Genomic DNA, 20690 nt, shown 5'->3' with positions numbered 1-20690 from the left:
TAAACAAAAGTAACTTTAAAGTGGACTTATGCGTAAACCTCGATTTTGACAAGAAGCCAGCCGGAGCGTTTGTCTCACTTGATTCTGAGTCTCCTTGGCCTGGGTTGGAGGAGTGGGGGCAGGCGGCTGGCACCCTGGCCCCTTTGCTGTCCTGATGAGTGGGCCCCTGTGGACTAGCACCACACCCTGAACACAGGTCCAGTTGGGTTCTGACTTGAGGATTCCCAGCTGCAACTTCTCTCGCCGTGACATGAATCTCTCACCAAAGGCCAGAATGTTCTGATAGTTTTAGGCAGAGCTTAGCTGAGTCCCTCAGGGTATGCTTCCCAGGTCTGTCTCCTTGAGACCAAAACAGAGTCATCCCACTGGTCAGCTCTGGAGTCTGTTTCTGTGGAACGTGTTAGTTAATCTACCCCATTTTCAGAATTACTGTTTGACCTTTACACTTGTTAAGCCCCGGGTGTACCATCCCCAACACCCTTGCTTGCTTCAGATTGGCACAAGAAACAAGAGTTGGTGGGGAGGAACCAGGGAAGAGACAGGAAGCCAGTCGTGAGTGAAGAGTGGGTTGGTCTCAGTTCTGGTGGAGCTTGCCGTTTGATGTCTGGAAACATGCAAAGGTTCCCTCGTATTGAACAGTAATGGCTTTTGTCTCTAATCCTCTCTGTCACTGGGAGGAAAGGTGGCTGAGTTTGATAAATGGGGAGCACCTCTAGGGCGAGATTCACCCAGGGCTGGGCCCTCAGAGGCGACCTTCACCCTGGACCCTTCTGGAGAGGCCTCTGGGAGGAGGGCCTCTGGGCTGCGGGCCCAGGCTATCCCCTCCCCCAAACACTGGGCCCCGAAAGGGCCGTGTGGTTTTCCTTTGGGTTTTTTATTATTTAAATATTTATGTATTTTGGGCTGTGCTGGGTCTTAGGTTGTACCAGTTTTGTTCCCCTTCTGCAACCCAGGCTCACTGTTTGTTGCCATGGGTGATTTTAACCAAACTCTGCAGTGAGAGAGGGACTGTGAGAAAATAGCCAGGAAGGCAGCTGTGGTGTTCTGAGCCCGTCCCTTGGCGTTCAGGGTGATGTGGGTACCACGCAGCTGCCTTCAAGAAGTCTCTCAGTTTGGAAAAGCACTGCCCGCTTCTCAGAGCTTGGGTCTGAAGCTTCTTCCAGAGGGTGGCAGGATGACAGTTGTTTTTGAGAGCCCTGCAGTTGGTCCTTGGAGCATGTCCAAGGCTTGATTCGGCAGGAGGAAAGCACGCTGCATCCCAGCCCCAGGAACTAAGATGCCACTTTTCAGCATTTATGGAACGAAGGCTCTTTCGCGCACCTGTAATCTCGCGGTCACTCACAGGACAGAAAGGGGGACGCGACTTCCCTGCAGACCTCACAGTAAAGGGAGGCGAACGGGGCAAGAGGCTGGACGCCAGCAACATGTGAGCAGAACTCATTACCCATCCGCCCGTCTGTGGCGGGTCAGGAGAGAAGTGGGCATGTGTGTGTGTATGTACGCACTTTTGTGTGTGCATGCATGGCAACCTTGACTGGAGAGAAGCATGTGTGTGCACGCACTGACCCTGACTGGGGCTACTCCCCGGGGGCCAGTCTCTGCTCCGTTCCTGGCTGGTTCTGTTCTGGCTCCCCTGAGCCTCGTTCTGGCTTGAATCCCTCTCCCAAGCCTGTGCCGCCACCCGCTGCGCCCTCCTCCTCCCCGCCCCGGTCCTCATGGCCACTGAGCAAGTGGCCCAGCGAGGCCAGGGTGAGCAAGCCGCTGCCCAGCCTTGCCCGTCTTCCAGGGCCCCGCACCCTGATACGCACGCCTGCCCCCACATGCCTGCCTTTGTAGGTTTCCTGTCCACACTGGTTCTGCAGCTGCGTCTTGGCCAAGTCAGTGGGGACACAGGTCGCCCCCCCGAGCCCTGCCATGCCTCCACTGATGTGCTTTGCTGAGACACTCAGCCCAGGGAGCACAGGGGCACAGTCGGCCATGTGGCCAGGATGGAATCCAAGGGGGAGAGGAGCACAGGGAGGAGTGGACACTCCTCAGCCCTGGCCCTGCAGGTGTTTCAACGCCCCCCTCCTCCACCCTGGCCCCAGCAGCCCCCATAGCCACCCCTGCCCCCCCACAGCTGAGTCGTCTACCAGCCCCACGGGGAGGCCAGGGTCTTCTGTGAGGGAGCCAGCTCTGTGCTTGGGAGTTCAGCTCCCTCAGGGCAGCCTCTGGGCTCTCTGACCGGTCCCTACCACCTGAGCTACGTGTAAAAGCTTTCAAAAAATATTTCAATTTCATTTCAGGCTTCAGGTCAGAACTGAGTGTGACCTGTTTACTTAAATCATAGCCTGCCTCTGATCCCATGCTATTTGCTTAAACACACTGTTGGCTTAAACCGTTACCTGCCTCTAACCCTGTTCCCCTTGCTGTGTGTTTGGTGAATGAGAGCCACCGTCAACAGTTAAGAACATGCACTTCCAACAAGGAAGGTGTCCATTGAGCAGAAAAGAAGCATGGCTAGAGCTTGCAATGATCTGCTTGTGGCCACACTTTACCTCGTGTGGGTCCTGTATCTGGGAGTCTGGGAGACAGGCTCCTTGGAACCCAGTGGAACGTCACTCTTTCAGGTAGAGGTACACACTCGAGAAGGGGTAACTGACGGGACTTTGGTCAAGTCTTGTTTGTGGAAACAGACAGACTGTGACTTAGGTTTTGTAGCCTGAGAAGCTGCAGTGCCAACAATCACACGGCACCCAGGGCACTGGGGACATTCTCCCATGGGTCTGGGAAGACGTTTCTCTCACATCCTGGTTGGATATCATCAGGGAGGCCCTGGGGCCGCCACTCCAGCTGCCCACATGCTCGGTCTGCCCTCTTCTGGGAACTTGTGGGCCTTGGAATCAAAATGTCAGAAGAAACTGGGTGCTGGGAGGAGGTCCTGGTATCTGGAGAGCCTGTCTTCGTTACCGGGCGGCCAGCATGTTGTGGGCATCTCCAGGGGCTTTGTTTTGGGGGAGAAAACCGCAATCAGTGGTTTTCTGAAAGGGTGACGTCGACTCGGAAAAGGTGGGCCTAGTGCCAGGCACTGCTGTCCAAGTCTGGACAGGAAGCCTGGGGGAAGAGACAGACTGGTCCCCGGATGCTGGGAGTAAACCCCAGGGAAGCCGACAGTGACCTGGCTCTGGACAAAGATTCAAGAGGGGAGGGGTGGACAGGAGACGCCAGGTGTGGGAACAAGGTGACCTGAGGACCCAGAGAGCGTGAACACTTTCCCCTTAGTGTCCCCAGCCAGGGACGCAGACCAAGATTATTGTGCTGTGAGAAATGGACACAAGGCTGGACTGAGGGGCTGATGTGGCTACGCTCTGAGTGTGAAGGCAAAGCTATGGGACCCACATAGCCACCCCTCGGGATCTTACAATCGGGCTTAGTTTGGAGAACTGGTTACGTGTCATCTCAAGGGTCCATACATGCGAGAGAGAAGTAACTTGCAGGACCTGCACCAGGGAGCTCGTGAGGAGTTCAGACACAGGCCAAGTGGATCAATAAAAAGAAAGGGGGCTTCAGTAAACAGAAGAGCTCCCCGACTCACCAGGACCCCAGTGTTCCAGAACCTCACTGGCTGGAGCTGGTCCCCGCGGCTGCAGATGCCCCCAACCCTCACCATTCCCTTCCGGGGGGCAGTGACCCGACCTTGTTCACTGTGGAGAAGGCCATCAAGTTGGCAGCCAGTGACTTCTTCCAGTAGCAGTTCCCGCAAGGCAGGTGCATCGTGCTCTTTTTCTGGATGGTGGTGGGAGCTAGTGGCCGCCGGGCCTCAGTTCACGTATCTGCACACGTAAATGTGCATTTGGAGGTTCGAGACCGGCCATATAGAAAGGATTTGTTCCGTCGTCAACCAGCAGACACATTCTTGGTGTTACTGAGGGTGAGTGACACTTGGCCACTGTGTGCGTCCAAGGTGTTCAGCACGATGGCCGTACAACCACGAACTGCAGCCTGCTCACCACTGGGTAACGGCCATTGCTCGCAGTTACCAAAAGCTAAGAACATCTGGGACCTACTCTCTCAGCAACGTTCTCAAACACAGAACAGTGTTAACTGCAGCTGCCACACCGAGCACCGCGCCGCCAGGACACACTGACCTTGTAACCGCACGCTGGGGCCTCACCCAGTTCACTCAGTCTCCATCTGCCTCTGCGAACCACATATCCCCTCTTGTTTTCTGTGTTTGCATTTTTTAATAGATTCTACATATCGGGGAAATCGTAGAGTATGTTTCTGTGTTTATGTTTATGTTTTATTGTATCTTCATTCACCCGTCCATGGACACTTTGCTTCCACACCTTGGCTGCTGCTGTGGCCACGGGTGCATTTCCACCGGGAGTGCACTAGGGTTCTCGCTCCACGTTCTGATTTATGGCCAGTGTGACAGATGGAAGGTGATCTTAGTGGGTTCCCTGATGACTAACTGCACGCAGTGTTTTCTCCTGTGTTCTTTGCCTGTTGCTGTCTGTGAATTCTCGTATTAGCCCCGTATCAGGTGTATGCTTGCAGTTGGCCCCCGCCCCACCACATTAAGTAGGCAGCCTTTTCACTGGGTGGCTGGTTTCCATTGCTGTGCAGAAGCTTTTGGTCTGATGTAGTCTCACTTGTTTCTTTTACCTTCTGTTGCATGTGCTTTAGGTTCCCGTGTCATGGAACTTTTCCTGCTGTTGGGAGTTGAATGCTCTCAGGTGCTCGATCCATCTGTATGAGTGGTGTAAGACAGCAGTCGAGCTCTTTTGCAAGTCAACGTCCAGTTCTCCCAGCACCGTTCACTAAGGAGCCGTCACTGCCGCTGGTTCCCTCGTCAGGCATTACTTGACTGTTTCTGGGCTATGGGTCCATCCCGTCGATCTGTGTTTACGCTGAGGAACGGAAACAGATCAGCCGCAGACACTGTCCAGTTCTGTCCATGCTCCCCGTTTCCCGGGGACAGTTCTTGGGGATTGGCAAGGAAGGACCCTTGCTAGGGCTGTTTCACTGTCCTGGCCTCAGCCTCCCTGGGAGTCTGTTATCAGAGCTTGGTTTGTTTACCCAGCTGGGTGAGTGGCAGCCCATGGGGACCAGGCTGAATACCAAGGGAGAGTGGAGGGGCCAGGGAGGGGCAGTGTGCTGGCCTGTGATGGGACACGACTCCAGCCCCCAGTGGCATCTGCAGTGGCAGCTGCCTGACAGGTGTGAGCTGCTGGGAGCTGAGCTGCGGGCACATGGGAGGTGCCTGAGATGCCACAGCAGGATGCTGGGCACTGCATGATCCTCTCCCCCTTCACGTGGGATCAGAACAGACTTCCCAGGTTGTCCCTAACTTGCTGGACTGGGATCCTGTCAGCCTCCAGGTCCAGCCCTTGATTTTGTGGTCAGCAAGCCTGCGTCTGGCTGTGTTGCAGGCTCTGCAGCTGCTGCCACAAGTGATGCCTCTGGAAGGCTGGGGGCAGAGGGCTCTCCTGTCTTGGCCACTCTGCCCCCGAGCTGGGCCCTCAGACAGTGTGTCATTTTGTAAAGGAGGCCCCAAGAGGGGAAGGACCCCCGTGACAGACCCCACGGGGTGTTCACACAAGGAATCTGGGATGTCGTGTTGACAAAAGGGCGGGCAGACTCTAACTAGTGACTGTCTTTCAATAGCTTTGGAAACTCAAATCCAAACTTAGGCTGCAGTGAACAGCTACAGCGGCATCAGCGACTGCAGGTGAGGGCCCCTCCATGCCGGTGCACAGGCCCCACCCAGGAGCGGGGAGGGGGCACGGTGGGGCGGGGGCGGAACCCTGCCTCAGGTCGGCCTTCCTGAAGGGCGCTGCTCACAGCCGTCGCGGTCGCCGCTTGCCCTCCTCGCACCCTGCCCTCTCCCTCTCAGGCCCATCCCTGGGTGACCAGGCCCCCAGTGCTCAAGGAGCCTGCCACCTGAACAGACAGGGTCATCACTGCGTCTCAACTGAGTCAGTTTGAGGATTTGCTATTGTTAATTCTGAGTAAATAACTTAGTTCACCCTAGCACTGATGTGGGGAAAAGCAGGATTGTATTTTAGTTCAAGAGGACCACGACAGCCGTCCCAAGGCTGGGGGTCCCCTGGCCCCACACCCTCCACCCGTGGAGCCCTGTGTGACGTGAAGGCCGTGAGGAGACTGCGCGTCTTCCCAGCTGCATCCACTTAGGACAAAGCTACACCTGAGTCAACTCAGGTCATCCTGAGGGTGGAGGACTGACTGACACCTTATCTTCAGGTCACACAGGGTTTTAAGTCTTGATGCACCAAACACACAGCAACTCCTCTCCCCGGGGCCCGCACCGCCACCTTCTCTGATGCTACCAAATCTAATACACCTACCTCAATCAAGCCGTCAGCCCCTCCAGAGCCCCTCCTGGAGGGTTTTGGGCTGGGAGGGTGTCTCAGGGTGAGAGGTGGATAAAAAGGAGCAGAAGCAGAGGAAGAGGGAGGGAGCTGTCGGTGGTCCAACACTGCTGGGCTGTGGCTCCTGCATTCCAGATCACCCAGTAGAAGTCACAGCCCTTGTGTAATAAACCACAGCAACATCCACCTCCACCTTGTATTTTAATAAATAGAGCAGATTCATGGAATAGACCTTAAATCACATTTACAGACACTTCTAGGTCCAAACACGTAGGAGAGAAGCTGCTGCTGCCGGAAGGGATGAGGCCCACATGCACTTGAGGACTGAGTCTACCACCCCACTGCCTGTAGGCTGGATGGTGGAGCCCAGGACAGCAGCAGGTGCGGGACACGCACGCACCTGGCCCCGCAACTGCGCGCTACAGAACGGCAGGAACTGTGCTACTTTGAGACAAGCTAGAGGAAGGTTTCTTAATGTACTAACTGAGACTCCCATCATTACCCATCAGTCGGAGAACATTAGCTACAGAAGAGCACCCACTGACAAATAAGGGCAGGGGACAGCAAAGAGGAAGCTATAGAGGCCATCTTGTTTCTTCCAATGACGGGAGCGTCCTCGTCACGCACCTCCTGCTGGCTTAGTCCAAAAACTTCCTGTTGGCATTTGCACCAAACAAGGCTCCCCGCACTTCGGGCATCATCTGTGAAGAGTGGAGAACTTCTGTGAGGCAGTGCGGCCTGGCACGGACCCACCTGAGCCGCAACCATAAGGCCAAGCACTTATCCCAGCAGAGGCCGAGAGAGATGTGACGATCACACCTGTGGGCTTCAGGCCACTGCTTAATGGGGACAAAGAGAAGTGACAGAAGTCACCACAATCCGGGACTTCCGTCATGTTCTGACATGGGCAGAAGTGACGCTCTCTCAACAGACAGAGCACCCACCCTGTGCCGAGTAGACAAGGCAAGTATGTACTGCGGCCTCCAGTAGCAACTGGAAAACCCCAAGGGCCCAACCTCAGGACGGTGGCTGCCATCCACGTGTGGTCAATGCAACTTTGCAAAGGACGTTTTCCGTTTACCTAGTTTTACAAATTTACCCACATGTGCCTGGTGGTCAAGCAGACCACACTCCTGAAAAAGGCCCCACACCTGGGACAACTCAACTTTCCCGACCGCTTTCTGCAAACACGGGAACCCAGCAGCAATTCCTCTAACAAGTGACTTGATTCCTGTCACTCCTGCAGGGGTGTGGGGTTCTAGGGCCTTTGTTAAGCAATTCCGTAGTAAAGCATCTCTTAAGCACCCCGATACATCTCACATGTAGTGAGATCCTAGACAGACAAAGCCCTTGTTCTATCCCCAAGCCCACCCTCATATACATGGTATCATCTCAGCAAATGACACTAAGTGTCCAAACCTCCATTCAAGAAAATGTCCAAAAACGTACAAAGAGAGACAAATCTCAAATACCGACACGTTCTCCACATCACCTCAAAGTAACCCCAGGCCAACTGACTGAGAAGTGTCCCCACACTCACCTGCTGGGCTATGAGGTCCAGCCGACTTTCAAGTGTGTTGGACACCTTGATCTTGCGGTCCCCGTTATAGATCTCAACACCGCCGGCTCTACAAAGAACACGGGAAAGAACCATGTGTATAGATCTAAGGAAAACAGACCCGTGGTGCAGTTACCTTCTTCCTCTTGAGTAGAGGCCAATGAACATACACAATCAACTTGAAACTGTAACTCATCCCAAGTGACTATGTGCCAACCTCACTTGGTTAATTCCAACAACTTGCCCCTCCCTAACAGAACAAAAAGGGGAATTTTGTCCCCATTTGCCAATCAACAGCCCCAGTCCTCATCTGATCCAGGCTCCAGTCAGCTGTGAAAAAACCCCTCAGGGGTGAAGCGTCTCTGTTTAATTCTGGAGTAGATGCTGTAACATCCAGGGTATGTACTGTCTGACTTTTCTAAGGCTCCAGACTCAAAACACCAGGAACAGTGGCCCTGACTGCAACCTGCTATTTACCAGACCTCAAACTGCTTGTCGGTTGTATCTCCGCCCGCCGCTAATTACCCATCAGCAGAGTGGCTTTGGATCCTGAGCCCTGGGTCAGCTCCGCATAGACGTTACCTCATGGCAGCTGCCAAGAGCTGGAAAGCTACAAGGAAACAATGCCCTGGCCTCCCCGACCAGGAGCTCCTGTGGCCAACCCCACTGCACCCAGCCGTCAGTGGAAGCACCATGAATGCTCAGTTCACACCACGGAGTCCACCAGCCAGACATGAAAGTAGTTTCCTGGCCAGAGGGAGCCATCCCCTTTCTCAGCATCTAGTCACACGTGGACCGAGCTTCAAGTTCTGGGTATAAAATCTGTTCTGCTTCTTGGCAGGATGAACCATAAGAAGCTGATTCACAAGAGAAGACCAACAGGAGCTGACAGGAGGCACAAATGAGCGGGGTTCCACTGCCCTCCACCACACTGAGCCCAGCGGACACGAGGAAGGTCCAGCATGTGGCTGTTCATGCAGCCAGAGCCACTTGCATGTTAAAAGCAGAAGCACTCCTTACATCTCCTCAGGCAGGTAGGCCTCCTGGTCAATCTGGACATCAACGTCTCTTTTGGTTGCAACTTTGTACACAGGGATTGCTTTTTGCACTGCAGCCTGGAAAGACAAAAAAACAGAAGTGTCATCAAAAACTACGCAGGAACCACAGGAGATGGGGGTTCGATCCCTGGGTTGGGAAGATCCCCTGGAAGAGGAAATAGCAACCCACTCTAGTATTTGTGCCAGGATAATTTCATGAACAGAGGAGCCTGATGGGCTACAGTCCATAGAGTCACAAAGAGTCAGACACGAATAAGCAACTTGACCACACACAGAGAACCGTTATCCTCAAAACCAACAATCTATACAAGCAAAGATATTCCTACTTATTTTTAACAAATGGTAGAAACCACCCAGGTGTCTATAAACACAAATGAGTAAATAAAATGTGGTCCATAGATTCATCCTTAAAAAAGGAAATTCCAACTCTGGCTATACCATCAATGAACCTTGAAGACAATATGCCAAGTGAAGTAAGCCCATCACCAAAGGACAGGCTTGGTATGATTCCTCTTAGAGAGGCACTAGAGTAGCCGTGTGATACAGACAGGAGCAGGATGTGCCTGCCAGGGGCTCATGGAGATGCTGTTCAGTTTGGAAGATGGAAAGTTCTGGAGAAGGAGGGTGGGGACAGTTGCAGAACAGTGAATGTACTTAAAGCACAGAACTGTATGCTTAAAACTGGTAACAATGGTAAATTTAATGCACTTTTTACCACATTTTAAAAAGGAGTGAGCTGGGGGAAGGGGTATAGGGTAGATGGAAGAGGTTCTAACCTGACTGAAGGTAGCATCAGGTGTGGGCTCCAGCAAGACACTAATAACATCATGACGGAACTTTAGTCTTTTTCTGATCCTGTTACCAGTTGAACAGATGTACACATACACTGAACTCTTCCTATTCCTCAGGTCTCACACAGTGTCACCATGGAGAGCGGACGCCACTCTGGCGGCACCCGGCCCCAGCAGCTTCACAGCGACGCCCACCAAGGCGCACTGCCCCACGTCTAGGTGGGTGGCCCAAGCCGGGCTCCGGGTCCCTGGCACAGCTCGCTAGTTCACAGTGGAGATAAGAATGAACACTGCTCCCCACCTGGCAGTCTGCTCTCCTAGGAGACAAGTGACCCGGGGCAGCCACAAACATATTGTGCGTTAAAATGTAGTCACTAAGGGACTAAGCTCTCTCAACCTCGCCCGACCATAAGCTACAGGGAAGAACGACCTGAACTGAGACCATAAGCTACAGGGAAGAACGACCTGAACGGAGTAGCTGGCACATAATCAGAGCTGGTGGCAGGGGGCGGGTCTACAACCTAAGGATCCTTCTGTCGCCATCGTGTGCCTGCCACGGCCTTGGTCCTCCCTGGGGCCAAGGTCTCCTCCCTGAAGAGAGAAGCTCCTCAACACTGGCCTCTGGCAGTGATGCTGTGTTATCACTTTGCTGGTACTTCCTGGCCTGCTCCAGGTGTAGGACGGTACTAAGTTAGCACTAAGCCCTGCTGCTCTGGGAGTATGCCAGTTCTCTGTGGTCTTGCCTATCCTCGGCTCCAATCCAGTAGGTACCGTTCTTACTGAATTTTCAGATCATGGTATTACAAGGTCTCCAGGAAGGGAGGAGGGTACTAACACAGCCGGCAGCTTGATTTCTTTGAGACAGTAAATCAGGGGCTTGGGTACACTAAAGTCAGAATCTCCAATGAGTGAAGACTTCTAGTCTCCATGGCTGAGCTGTCATTTCATACCCAACACACTGATCTTTAAAAAGAAAAAGGATTTTTTTCAAACTTTACCTTCACCAGAGGGAAATCCTGTTTCCTGCAGCGAACGATCATCCGGGGCTCCAGCAACTGGTACAAACCCTATTAAGGCACAGATGCAATCAGCACAAACTATAAAATAAAACAATAGCAAACAGAATGTCTTTATAATTCTCTCAGAATTGGGGGAAAAGTCCTGAGTTCCCCCAAAGAGGGCCTGCACAGCACAATAAAATGGGAAGACTGGTGTCACAAACCAGATAAGTACACCCAATGCCCCAGTGATGGGAACAAAACACAGCTAAGTGAAGTGAAGTCGCTCAGTCGTGTCCGACTCTTTGCGACCCCGTGGACTGTAGCCCACCAGGCTCCTCTGTCCATGGGATTCTCCAGGCAAGAATACTGGAGTGGGTTGCCATTTCCTTCTCCAGGGGATCTTCCCGACCCAGGGATCGAACCCAGGTCTCCGGTATTGCAGGCAGATCTTTAACCTCTGAGCCACCAGGGAAGCCCAAAATACAGCTAGGTTGAGGACAAATACTGTCTGTCCTGAGCAGGAAACACAGTTTATACAGCCTGTGGTCTAAACCTCAATACCTAAACAAGCATTTTAATGGTGAAATAAAACTAGGAAGGTTTATAGTTAGGGGTTACAGAGAACCAGTAAAAAGGATCAGTCTCATTCAACCTGCGAGATACCACCGTCCTCCCAAACATCTCCTCTCGACAAGGCAAAGAGCCAAGATGAAAACACGCAGGAGCTGTGTGTTCACAAGACGACGCAGGAGGGGCACAGCGGGCTTCTCACACTGTTGGTTCTGTAGGCGCGTGGCCATCTGTGGTACACCTGACCTACAGACTTACCTGGAGGACCAGTCCATCCAGCAGCACTTGGTACCTGGTTGTATCTTTTACCACTTTGCTGAGTCTCTGTTTTGCTTCATTTAGTAGGTCCTACAAAGGGTGGAAAACAAAAAAGTTGTCCAAGCACCTGGGTATTCAGCTCAGAACCCACACGGGGCTGGCCCAGCTTGTGTCCCATCAGTTCTCACTCTGTGGCCGTTTTCACTCCACAGATGTTCTCTGAGGTACACAGTAAAGCAGATGCTGTGCCAAGGACACAGATACACAGAAGCAGCGCCAGCTCAGCTCTCAGGGAGACAATGCTCTAGCGGAAGAGCCCTACTGACTCACACAAATGTGTGATACAGACTGGAAAAGCAAGTTGCAACATTAAGACAGTCATTTAAGATGGTTCTATTTTTTATTTAGAAAAAAAGAGTCTCTGAACAGAGAACAAAGTGTCATCAATGTTTACCTGTAAAGAGGCTGGACTATCAATGATTTCAATTTTGTGTTAAGTTTGTATTTTCTAATCATCTGTTACAAACACTTCTTTAACAGAAACAGAAATCTCACATGGTTGTAAAGAACACACTGGAAATTACTCTGTAAGTGATAAGCGTGTATTGGTTTACTGGCTAAAAGTGGACCCAGGTAGAGATAATACCCCTCAGTTCCACTGCTGTCCACCCAACATTGTCACGAACATTCCATCCCAGAAAGTTTTCCACGCATCTACTCTACTGAACACAATCTCTAGAATGATTGTGGGGGATTTAAAGAGGAGAGGGAAGCTACGTGCTCACCTAGAGACCAATCAGAATTTGGGAAGTGAGGGTAGAGAGAAGGAAGTGGTTCTGTGAGTGAGTCACCCTTGACCCCACCACTTTCCAGGAACCACTGCCAAGCATTTTAAGCCTTCATAATCTAGGAAGCTTATGGCACAAAGGTTTACAGCATTTGTGTTATACAACATCTGGCTGAAAGAAACTTCAGCCCCTTCTCACCAAGAGATCCCTCAAGCACGTTTCTTTATGCTAGAATTGACCATCCACACTGGTCAAGCAGGTAAGGGGGGAAAGGGGAGTTTGGAGACAGCCTTACATTATGAGAATCAAGTCAACCTCTAAAAAGCAGTGTAGCTGTTTATAAAAATAACCCACTATGAAAAATCTGGAAATGGGTAAATGAGTCTTAACACCGCCCACAACTACAAGCAAGGGCACATGAAGTTGGAAAAAACTTAACTCCACATAAGAAAGCTAAAACCTAACGGAAATTATGTTGTCCCCTATCTAGAGCATTCCTGTCCACTGAACAGACGTGCCCTACAGGTGAGGATGGTAAGTTATGAGCAGTGATGTTACTAGGCATCAATACTCCAGTGATACTGATTCTAAACTCAGCTCCTAGCTGCAGCCTGACACCTCATGGAGAGAGGTGTAAGTCACTGTCTTTACCTCTCAGCCTACAGATCAGTACTTTGAGAGTTGTCCACCTGCGCCTGCCTCTAGCTTCCTGAAGATTTAGGACCATGCTCCTAGAAATCAAGGAACTGAAACCTGATTATGACGACGACAACAGAACCATGTTTCCTTGGTCCTTCCACGTGTGAACAGTCAGCTGGCCTTCAATCCCAGTACCGGAAATCTCTACTTCAGGGACCAACAAATCAGAATTTCTAAAGGTTACTTGTGTTCTTTATCTCCCAACAACAGCAACAGTACCTTACAAGGTGTGAGGTTTAGAGAGTGACAGGAGAAAACTGTCACTTCCCTCTTCTGCATGAGGCACTGTACAGGCATTTTCCCTACACGAACCTTCAGGTGTGTGCGTTCCTCGTTCTACTAGAAACGAAAGGTTCAAAGAAGCTAAAAAATGCACCCACCAAACAGCAGACGGTGAAACAGAAACTCACACCTCACATAGATCCCCAAAATGGGCTCTAACACTGGAAAGCGTCAGGGCAGGCAGCGGGACAAGGTCAACAGTGAGAAGAACCACCAAAGGACGAAGCGCTGCGGGCAGCAGAGCTCGCCTGTTTGCTACTATGTCCTTCCATCTGTTTCCCCATCCTTTCCTAGCCACCTGCTTGACAAATCCCCTTCTTCAATAGTTTGATTCTATGCGCAAGCTGGAAAAATGAAGGTTTTAAAAGAGCAAAATGCACTGAAACACGGACATGTTGCCCTGCTCCCCATCATCTCACAGTTGGGGTTCGTTACTGGGGTTTGCTAAATCGAAAAGTCCCCCATGGCACAACGTTAGGCTGCAAAGGCCTAAGGAAACAAGTGCTTTAGAACAACTGAATTAGAGCAACATTTATTTTTGCAAAATTCTAATTAGCAAAACAAAAGCTCACACTGTTCTGAAGCACTGCACGTCACAGAATAGCTGCATTTGCTATCTATCGAAACGCTAACAGTTCAACAAAACAAGAGAAAAATAGAGCTCTGTCCCTGGCTGCTGCTTCTCCTCCCACATGACTGCTTTCCCCATGTCCTTAGCAATGTCTTGTTTCCTGGCTGTTAAGCTCGAGGCTTCTCAGGTTGTTGCCTGACAGTGGAACCCTACATCCACAATGGTGATGAGCTCATCCACACAAACAGACTGGGCTAGAGAGCTGTCTATATGCCAGCCCCAACCTCTCTCCTAAACTCACCTGGTATTCCAAAGCCGTTCAAAGGCCAAGATTCATCACATTCTCCACCTGCTGTTCCTCCTGTATTTACCATCACCTATCCAGGTACCTTACCTGGCAAGAAAACCTTAAGTCTTTTTTGACTCCTCACAACCTGAAGTCACCAAGTCCTACAGACTCCAATCTTTAAGAATCTGTGGACAAGGCCCTGGCCTTCTCTTAATGACCACTGCTGCCATTTGGTCTGGGCTTCTCTGCTTTTTGACCTTCAGATCCAAGTTAAGCCATAACCTCATTTTCTCTCCCTACATCACCAGTTCTCTTTCTCCAACACAAACCTAATCCTATAGCAGTACTTCTCAGCACGCTCCTTTAGACGCCCTGCAGCAAGATTACTCTGGGCTGTTTATCCCCCAATGAGGACACCAAAATCTCTCAAAAATGGGGCCTGGAGTTTGCATTTTAACAAGGCCCTCCATGAGATCTCCATGCCTATTAAGGGTTAAGAGAAAAGGTCAAAGGATACGTTCCACACTCCTGAGTAGGCATCAAGTCTAACCAAACCCTGGTGTCTCTCTCCAGCCTCAGATCCTATATTCCCTGCTCTTCTGGACAATTCCATTTCCTGCTGGTGTTGTCAATTCCTGGTTTTGGTTCATGCTGCTCTCTCCAATTCCGTCTCCAAGCTATGACTGACTCAATTCTTCATGGTCACCCTCAAAAGGCTGTAGTGCAGACACAGTCTTTTGTCTCGACTCCTACAGGACTGAGCAACCCAAAACCCTGCAACCCACACAGCTGCCTCCCTCAAGGGAACCTAGCTAACTAGGAAATGAAAACAGGTGAGTGAAAACTAAAAGATCAAGTTGGTACTGAAAGCAGAAAGACATGTGGGTGTAAGAGTTTAAGAAGCAGATAAACTCTGGCTAGTTTGTGCTGCTGTGTTTGTGCTGTGCTTAGTCGTGTCTGACTCTTTGCGACTCTGTGGACTGTAGCCCGCCAGGCTCCTGTGTCCATGGGGATGCTCCAGGCAAGAACACTGGAGTGGGTTGCCATGCCCTCCTCCAGGGGATCTTCCCAACCCAGGGATCGAATCCAGGTCTCCCACATTGCAGGCAGATTCTTTTACAGTCTGAGCCGCTAGGGAAGCCCCTGGCTACTCTGGGGTCTGTAATAGGTGCTAGGGGAGTCACTTGTCTCTCAACTGGAGCACACTTGTGCTCACAATGCTGGGTGGGCTTCTGCTCTACGTCAGAAGATTCTGCTGTAGTTCCTGCCGTGATGTTACAGTGTGTCCTCACACTTGAGACACCCTGGCAGACAGTTCCATCTGGAAGCTTCCTGGCCCCTCTAAACAGGTCCAAAGTCATCTGATTGTTGTTCTTAAAAGAGTCCGCTCTCCTGACTTCCTATTTCATTAATGGAACCACCACTCTTCTAGGCAGCCAGGCCTGAAATTCAGCATTTTTTATCAGTCTTAAAGGAGGTGGCGGAAGATCAATCTGCGGCCAACGTCCAGAGTGTCCTCCTATAAAATCCATCCACTGACAGCCCACTCAGTCCTTGCTGCCATCGCACTAGTCATGTGACAAGACCAACATCTTAAGATATTTGTGTTTCTTTAGTCATCTAAGATGGTATGTCTTCTACTTAGTCAAGTTTTATATCTCCAGTTTTACAGCTTTTCCACATTGGGCCTATTCATTAACATTTATTCCTAATTAGTTACTGCTGGCATGTGGAAAAACTATCAATTTCTGTATATTCTCCTTGTAGCCAGTCACCATTTGAACTAATCACTAGTTCTTAGTGTTTTTTGGGTGTTGTATTTTTTAGTATATAATCGTAGCATCACAACAGTACGTTTCTTCCTTCCCAATATTTATCTAACTTATCTCTCCATTTGCTAAGAAATCGAGGGCCTCTGTAACAACAATATGAGTAACGGTGCATATAGAGGCATCCGTGATTGGTTTCTGAATTTTCCTTTTTGGTCATGCCATGTGGTTTGCAGGTTCTTAGCTCCCCGACAGGAGACTGAACCCATGCCCCCTGCAGTGGAAGTCCGGAGACCTGACCACTGGACCCACAGGGAATTCCCTGGTTTCTGAATTAATTCAAATTCCTTCAGGCTGCCTGACCTAAGTGTATGTTCCTGCCCTGTCCTTTGGATGACAGTACTCTCCAGACGGTTCTGTGTCTAACCTCTTCCCTGTTAAATTTAGTCTACATACTTATGAACTTACATCATGAACCCTATATATGATATTCTTCATAAAATAAAGTGAAAACTTCAACACTCTTCTACTTAAAGCACTCAAAGGTTCCTCATGTGCACTCAGGGCCCCTATGTTACTCCATTCAGGCTTTCCAGCCTCAAGTCCCCATCACCCTCAGACATTCTACGGTCCTCCATCATGAGTCATGTGACCCAGAAGAGTTTATATGTTGTCAGAGCAGTGAGTCCTTGAAAATGGGACACATATCTTATTCATTTCTTTATTTATTACAATATCTACTGTAGTGATTTGCTAACCAAAGGCTTTCTCTCTAAAAATCATTAATCAAGTCCTTAATCCAATATGAACTAGTGAATTGTCGATAATAGACATTTTATAATACTATAACTAAAAGGACAAATTACTCACTGTGATAAGGTCATCTCTCGCTCTGAGGACTTTGAGCCTCGCTTGATTCATCAAATTGGACATCTGACTGCAAAAGGCATGGAAAAGTATCATCACTAGAGCTGCAGAGAAAAAAATGTACACCCTTCTTCAGATACGCAAATACCTTTCTCTGTATGGACCCAAACAGAACTCCCTGAAATATATGCAGTGCTTTATACCCACCTATTCTCAAATATTACGAAATATTTATTGAGTGCTTACCAAGTGGCAAGACTTTATCAGTTATTTCAACTGTGTATTTCAGTAATCCAGTGAGGCTTCCATGCTCCCAAGTGAGGAAAGGGAAGTTAAGCAATGTGACCGAGGTTAGATAAGCAGTGAGTGGTCCGGATAAAACCAGAACCCGTATCTGCTGACCCCAGTGCACCTGCTGGACCCTCTCGGCCCAGTGATTTTCAAAGCTCACATTTTCTTCTGCTGCTCAATCTGCTTTTCTTTCTTCTCATAATATTCCATAATCTTCAGTCTTTGGGTTTGGACAAGACGACCTTTCTCAATGTTGAACTCTTCTTCTGCCTACCAAGAAATTAATTATTATTATTTCATTATACAGATTTGACAATTTTATTTTAAGCTGCTGGTGACCATGGTATTTGCTTAAATTCACTTTATTCTATATCTAAAACGAAAAAGTGTTATGACTCATCTTCAAAGATTACTCCTCATTCCTTTTGTTCAAAAGGAAAGATCAGTGATTTTTATCATAAATGAAGCCAGAGAGTAAAAATTTAATCAAGATAATAGTACCCACAAACAAATTTACAAAGTATATAATCAGAAGATTCTGTATATGAAAAAGATACAGAATTTGGAGTTAGAAGATCTGAGTCACTGTCTAAAATATTTGGTCAAGTAACCTCAGTCTAAGTGTCTTCCCTTATAAAATAAAACTAGTATTCTTTCCTTGTCGTTCAAAATCTAATAGTCCTTTTAAAATGATAAACTATATAAATTTGAGTTATTAGTTTTTTTAGTGTTAATTATTGAGTAGTCACTTTTTTTTAATCTGAAGTAAATTTTGTTTTATTTATTTATTTTTTTGAGTAGTCGCTTTTTACAAAGGCTGTCTCAGTGTGTCAACTGTCTGTGATTTTCAGGCAGTAAGAAATTATGACTTTGGAAGTTAGCTAAAGTTACTCGAATGAGGAAACTAGTTATACAAGAAACTGCAGCACTCAGATGGTCATCAAAACAATATTAAACATGCAACAAGGATATAGTGTACAGCACAGGGAAACATAGCCTGTATTTGTACTACTGGAGAATAAATTAAAAGAACAATGAAAATTAAGTATTAAATGGTATTTGATTATACCTAGAGAAAAGAACAATTTTACATAACGTATAGACATACTATGCAACTCAAAATTGCTCTGTTAAGCAATGTTATTCAGTACTAATTAGGAAAGCAAGACCATATAAAACTCGGGTAACTTTAACCTAGACAGTGGAATCTCACCTTTGCATCAATTTCTTCTGCTTTCTCATTGGCTTCTTGTTCAATAAAAGCCATCATGTGCTTAATCTAGAAGAAGGAAAAGGTTATTTTTGAATGACAAGAAAATATATCTTTTCTGATTCATTCAATAATCATTTACTGAAGTGCATTTCCCTTCTCAGGTAATGTTGCAATGTTGTAACAAATCCAATAGACTTTGAAAATGGTCCACATCCAAAAAAGACCCACAAACTCTTTAATAGGAAATAAATACAGTAATAAATAAGTACAGTTTATAAATGCTAAAAGACACTGGCCTCCAGAGGTAAACCCTGATTCAAACCTGCATTATCTGCCTTTATCACTCCTGCTGGACCCTCTGCTACTAGATCTGACTAAATCAGCACAGCCTAGAGCAAAACACTCATTTTAACCTCCATCAGAGAAGCCCGTTTACAGTCAACAGGAACACACCGTGCCTCTGGGAGTTCCGACAAGAGAAAGTCACCTGCTTCAGGACATTTAACTCCGCCCCTAAGACAGAAAAATCTGCCCTTAAATTACACTTTTCTTCTTCCTGCTAAATCTACTCGGTATTACCCTTTTGCAGTCAGATTCCTTTAGAGATTTGCTGAAATAAACCACCATACTCCTCAGACAGGAAAAGCAACATGGACAAATACTTGAATACAGGGAGGTAACGAATCTGGACACCCAGGATTTCTACGCGTCTGGTCTGCGCTTGGTGCTCAGCCCGGTCACTGCTGAGAATTACGGGGAGCGCAGCCGTCGCCCTGATGGAGAGCCCGCGGAGCGTGTAGGGGTACAGGCCATACATTTCTTCACTCTTAACCGTTTTACAGAACCAAAGATGCCTTTGATTTTCACCACGGTTTTACCTTTATAAGGTATTCTTCCTGGGGAACCCTTAGTTCTCGCTCTATCCTAATCAGGGAGGAGAGGGCCGGGGCGTGACCATTACTAGGCAGTGTGGAGGGCACCGCGTCCTTTCCCACAGCGACGCTCAGACGCCGCACGGGCTGATGCTCACGCCCGCACGGCACCTGGTGAAGACGCCTTAAGCTTCCCCATAGAGCTGTTCTTGCCGCCTTCTGTGATCAGCCGAAGATGCACTTAAAGGAGACACTCCGCCCTTCTGAGCGCTGATTAGATAACGAATAAAAGCAAAGATGTTTCCGAGGAAATGGAAATTTCCAAGGAAGAATCACCGAATTCCTCACGTAACAAGACTCACAAGACGGTGAGTATGCGTTAGTCAGCGTTTTCCTACAAACTTCAGAAAGAAGGGGCCGACTTCCCTAAAAACCGTGGCCTGAGGATCCTTCCCCGAAGGCCGGGCCTGGACGCTCAACGCCCGCCCACCCCGCGAACGACGAGGCGCCGCGCCAGCGCCGCGACCCCAGGGCCAGCCCCGACCCGCACAGCCCCGCGGCACGCCCACCGCCGACGCCCGGCAGCTGAGGCCGGGCCCCAGGAACGGGGGAGGCCTGGCCGACGAGACCGCCGCGGGGCTTATCCAGGCCGGGGATGCGCCCGCCTGCCTCCTGGAGCCCAGCTTGGCGCTCACCTGCTTCTGCACGTCGGCATCGCTGAGGGCCATGGCGGCAAGCCGTGCGGCAGCGGACGATCGGCCGGAGCTCAGACCTGACACAGGAGACGGGCGAACGGGAGACGAAAGCCGGCGAAGCTCCCCGCCTCCTGTTTTGTGAGCTCGACTTCCGGTTCCTGCGCAGGACGCCGGGCAGCCCAGCCAGTGGGGAGAGAGCAGCCCAGCCAGTGGGGAAGAGAGCAACCCGGAAGTCCTGCCCCGCCCCCGTCGCGACTCGTGACCCCTCACCGGCTTTTCCCTAGTAGCCCGCTTGGGGGTCGTGTAGAAGGTTCACCGTTAGGCGTCTGACTGCTGAGCATTGTCGACTGTGTTCTTTAAAAACGTTTATTTCTGCCAGCTAGAATTTATTTTACTGTCCTGGCCCTAATGGAAGCAAAAGTTTCAGTATTTTACTTATTAACAGGTTTTTAGAAGAGCTTTTTGGAGAAGGGAATGGCAACCCACCCCTGTATGGCTGCCTGCAGAATTCCATGGACAGAGAAGCCTTTGCGATCCCACAGTCCGTGGGATCGCAAAGAGTCGAACACTACTGAGCGACTAATACACACATGCACCCACAGAGGAGCTTTACATTTACAGAAAATTGAGTGCCCCTAAAAACTGCTTCCCGTAATAGTAGCCTTTTACCTTTCTGGGGTACATTATATAATTCATTAGCCAACGCTGATGTGTGGACAAAAGCCTACGGCTTAATCAATTTCC

At 49.4% G+C, this 20690-nt stretch overlaps 1 protein-coding gene across 2 annotated transcripts; it reads right to left on the bottom strand.

The window, feature by feature from the left end:
* Positions 1 to 6558: 6558 nt before the first annotated feature.
* On the bottom strand, positions 6559 to 20105 carry ATP6V1E1 (ATPase H+ transporting V1 subunit E1). Of its 2 annotated transcripts, none has more exons than XM_006071425.4 (9): positions 19947 to 20105; positions 18380 to 18445; positions 17327 to 17436; positions 16879 to 16945; positions 11611 to 11700; positions 10780 to 10848; positions 8953 to 9047; positions 7915 to 8002; positions 6559 to 7075 (listed from the first exon to the last, which is right to left on the bottom strand). In XM_006071425.4, the coding sequence occupies exons 1-9, from the start codon at positions 19977 to 19979 to the stop codon at positions 7013 to 7015; spliced, it is 681 nt and encodes a 226-aa protein (XP_006071487.1). In that variant the 5' UTR covers positions 19980 to 20105; the 3' UTR covers positions 6559 to 7012. The 2 variants fall into 2 exon arrangements, with proteins under 2 accessions (XP_006071487.1, XP_025138707.1); XM_025282922.3 differs by lacking the exon at positions 19947 to 20105 and adding an exon at positions 19258 to 19472.
* Between the last annotated feature and the right edge of the window lie 585 nt (positions 20106 to 20690).

Source organism: Bubalus bubalis, chromosome 4 (genome assembly GCF_019923935.1).
Source record: "Bubalus bubalis isolate 160015118507 breed Murrah chromosome 4, NDDB_SH_1, whole genome shotgun sequence".
Taxonomy (NCBI): Eukaryota; Metazoa; Chordata; class Mammalia; order Artiodactyla; family Bovidae; genus Bubalus; species Bubalus bubalis.
This window is presented reverse-complemented; position numbering and strand designations above follow the sequence as displayed.

Bases quoted from the DNA above. Each gene is read 5' to 3' on its own strand.
- ATP6V1E1 (XM_006071425.4), bottom strand. From the start codon at position 19,979: ATGGCCCTCAGCGATGCCGACGTGCAGAAGCAG. The intron at 18,446-19,946 runs GTGAGCGCCAAG...TCCTTCTTCTAG, and splicing joins ATGCCGACGTGCAGAAGCAG to ATTAAGCACATGATGGCTTT. The intron at 8,003-8,952 runs GTAAGGAGTGCT...TGTTCTTTGTAG, and splicing joins GCCTACCTGCCTGAGGAGAT to AGCCGGCGGTGTTGAGATCT.